The following is a 997-nucleotide window of genomic DNA, read 5'->3' as shown; positions in this document are numbered from 1 at the left end:
ATTTTTCTCTAGATTTTGTCGTTTCGAGACATTTAATACCTGTTGGTTTATTCAGTGCACGTAAGTAAACTTATGAAAGGGATATTCTGCATGGGCTTTCATGCACAAATTACCTTATACTAATAACCGTGACGTAATCATTGAAGCTGAGAGTTGTGACTTGCTAGGTATGCTTCCACAAATGTTGGCCTTTTAGGCATTTTCTATTAATTACATACCAACAGGCACAAGTATCGATTGTTGACATGTTCCCTGTTGTGTTCCATAGTAGGAAATGTTTCATTTACTTACATTTTGTGCATTAATTTAGTATCCATAATTGCTTATTTGACATGGATAATGTTATTTACATTCACGCTTTGAATCAGCGGAAAGTAAATCTACAAATGACACCAGCAAAGACCAACCAATTGTTCGAGTTGCGTCATCATCAATCACTAGCTTTGCAGAAAGTTCTTCATCCACTCCCAATGTAGCTGAGGAACTTAAAATTTCTTCCCAACTTCGAAAATTTAACTTTAATGAGCTAAAGTCAGCAACTAGAGGATTTAAACCTGAGAGTGTTCTGGGTGAGGGTGGATTTGGTTGTGTTTTCAAAGGTTGGATTAGTGAAAATGGAACTGCTCCGGCAAAAGCTGGCACAGGGATTCCGGTTGCAGTAAAGACTTTGAATTATGATGGACTGCAGGGTCACAGAGAATGGCTGGTGCGGCACCTTACTACAATTTTAATTATTTATTTATCTCTCTGTAGAGATAAAAACATTATGTCCACTTGTTATTCCACTACCACATTTAAGAATATCTCTGTGGATTTCCTTTGTTGCAGGCTGAAGTTAATTATCTTGGTGACCTTCTGCATCCTAATTTGGTGAAGTTAATTGGTTATTGCATCGAGGATGATCAAAGGTTACTCGTCTATGAGTTTATGCCTCGAGGAAGCTTGGAGAATCACCTTTTCAGGAGTATGTGGTTATGAATATATCTTGCAGAAGTTA

At 37.4% G+C, this 997-nt stretch overlaps 1 protein-coding gene across 1 annotated transcript; it reads left to right on the top strand.

The window, feature by feature from the left end:
- Positions 1 to 100: 100 nt before the first annotated feature.
- Positions 101 to 964, top strand: LOC112095001 (probable serine/threonine-protein kinase PIX7; the record flags this gene model as incomplete). The annotated part of the gene is made up of 3 exons (XM_024176689.1): positions 101 to 167; positions 369 to 706; positions 829 to 964. Coding segments are annotated over exons 1-3 (541 nt in total), but the record flags the coding sequence as incomplete, so codon positions are not given.
- Positions 965 to 997: the final 33 nt, after the last annotated feature.

The sequence above is a fragment of the Morus notabilis genome, unplaced genomic scaffold, assembly GCF_000414095.1.
Source record: "Morus notabilis unplaced genomic scaffold, ASM41409v2 C11357640, whole genome shotgun sequence".
Classification (NCBI taxonomy): Eukaryota; Viridiplantae; Streptophyta; class Magnoliopsida; order Rosales; family Moraceae; genus Morus; species Morus notabilis.
Note: the sequence above shows the minus strand (reverse complement) of the source record. Positions and strands in the feature narration are given on the sequence as shown.